Source organism: Vigna radiata, chromosome 2, assembly GCF_000741045.1.
Source record: "Vigna radiata var. radiata cultivar VC1973A chromosome 2, Vradiata_ver6, whole genome shotgun sequence".
Lineage (NCBI taxonomy): Eukaryota > Viridiplantae > Streptophyta > Magnoliopsida > Fabales > Fabaceae > Vigna > Vigna radiata.
Genome location: NC_028352.1, coordinates 12,013,857 through 12,015,909, shown reverse-complemented (window position 1 = coordinate 12,015,909; position 2,053 = coordinate 12,013,857). Strand labels below are relative to the sequence as shown.

At 33.6% G+C, this 2,053-nt stretch overlaps 1 protein-coding gene across 2 annotated transcripts; it reads right to left on the bottom strand.

Annotated features, from left to right (window-relative positions):
* Window positions 1-235: 235 nt before the first annotated feature.
* LOC106780470 (villin-1-like) lies at window positions 236-1,481 on the bottom strand. Of its 2 annotated transcripts, XM_014668762.2 has the most exons (5): window positions 1,365-1,481; window positions 1,087-1,215; window positions 774-921; window positions 628-641; window positions 236-295 (listed from the first exon to the last, which is right to left on the bottom strand). In XM_014668762.2, exons 1-5 carry the CDS (start codon window positions 1,455-1,457, stop codon window positions 251-253), a joined length of 429 nt encoding a protein of 142 aa, XP_014524248.1. In that variant the 5' UTR covers window positions 1,458-1,481; the 3' UTR covers window positions 236-250. The 2 variants fall into 2 exon arrangements, with proteins under 2 accessions (XP_014524248.1, XP_022631445.1); XM_022775724.1 differs by lacking the exon at window positions 236-295 and having other exon boundaries at window positions 309-641.
* Between the last annotated feature and the right edge of the window lie 572 nt (window positions 1,482-2,053).

Below are 2,053 nucleotides of genomic sequence, written 5' to 3'. Positions count from 1 at the left end.
GAAACACATAATTATAGAATTTGAAAGCTTGGGAATTACTCAATTCTCGAGCTTGGGATAGGAAGTCTGTCACAGCTGATATATGGAATTTGAAAGCTATAATTGATTAATTATTTCTAGGTTTTCGTTGGGTGGAGGGCCTACACCCTGCAAATTCTGAATCCCTACAATTTGTATGTCTGCTATTTATGAGATGTGCATGCAAAATATGTAATGAGAGTACCATGCCATCGATAATTACCATGGATAATTACCATGGATAATCATCCTGTGTATAATTGTATATCTCTTTCACCTGAAATATTACATGAAGGCTACAATTAATCACGTTAAAATAATACATTATACATATGTGTATGTGAGCAAAAGAAAAATTTGACAAGAAAAGGCCATATTATAAAGTTCATAGAACTAATGAAAAAAAAAAAGGCTTTAATTCTAGTTGATTTTATAGGCATTTCAGTCTCAGTGCTGGTAATCTAAATGCTTATTAGAAGTGCTAGTTATGGTGGCTCTTATCTCAGTCTTCATCAGAAATAATATTCTGTTATTGAGTTAATAGAATAATGTATTAGTGATTCAAATAACAGGTGGCACAAACAGTTTCAAATTGTAGAAGTAGCATACCCTGAAGTCTCCTCCTGAGTTGAAATTCCAAGAAATCAGCGTGAGAAACAGAACCATCAATTAAACATGCTTTCCCTGTCATTTTACCCAGGATAGTTCTAAACCAAGTGAGATCTAGATTACTCTTCTTAAGGTGTTTTTCTTACCTTTTGTTATTTTTAATGCAAATAAATGAGGATCATCTATGAATCCTTGAATTTCTTTGCCTTTTGGATACTCTGCCTTTCCACCAAGAGCTTCCCAGAAAACATCAGGTTCATTCCCTTCCCTCACAGAAACAGGTAGCCATTTTGTCTGCAGGTTTGCATCAAGAAATAATGAGTTAACACCATAACAAGAACTATATTGTCTTGTAGTTTAATATAAATTCAAATGAAAAACTTGTTCCTAAATGTTTCCTTGTAGTGACTTTCACTTAGAAAAATATTCTAGCACCAAATATCAATTGCAATGACGTACATTAAGTAGCTCCACCAGTCTATCAAGAAGATTATGGTCTCTTGCAGAAGACAGAGTCCCAATCCAAGTATAGATAGATCCTTCATTTTGCAGAATGTAGCAATAGGATGAATTCAGGGAGGTTGAAACCTATAACAATTTTAGTACATAGTCAATACATACTGACCAATAGCTTTGCTCAAAGTCTTTGTGTACACTTTGGTAATTAGAGAAAAGATATAATAAAGATAAAAAAAGGGCTCCACTATGGATAAAAAGTCAAATTAATAGAAACTTACTTGATCAACTTGGATAGCCTGCATATTATCTAGACTTGTACCTTGTACTCGAAACAAAGCAACCAGGTTTNCATTGTAAGTGTCATCCACCATACCTTTTTCTTCTATAAAGTTTCTATACCCTGAACTGTTTCCCCCCTTACAAGAACAAAAATGAAGAATTTGGAGCATGTGACTTTTTTTAACACTAAACTCAACTTGAAAATTCAATTTGGAGCACGTACCTTGAATATAACTAGTCTGTGAAGTATTGAGAAAAACTGAGCTAGTTCTTTACCCTCATGGATTTGAGCCTGAATAGACATGTGATATAAATTGAATATACTAGGCAGAGTTATATGCAGGAAAGTTATGTCTTTCACGAATGTGCTCAATTTTGCAGAATGTAGCAAAAAGTAGCTAGCACCTATTGTGAAGATAAAAATTGTACACATATTTCCCAAAACTATATTTTCATCATTGCACATATTTGATCAACCTAGTATAAGAGNTGGCATAGGAAGAACAACACTAACCATAACTGGATTAGTTCTGATTGAATCAGCCATGGTACTCATGTGGGAAATGACAGTTGTTTTATCCTCCTGCAGGAAAAATAATAGTTCATATCATCATGGAAGTATAATATATAGTTGGCACAAAATATATTATTATATAAACAGCCTTTGGTTGGCGTGATCACTCTATAT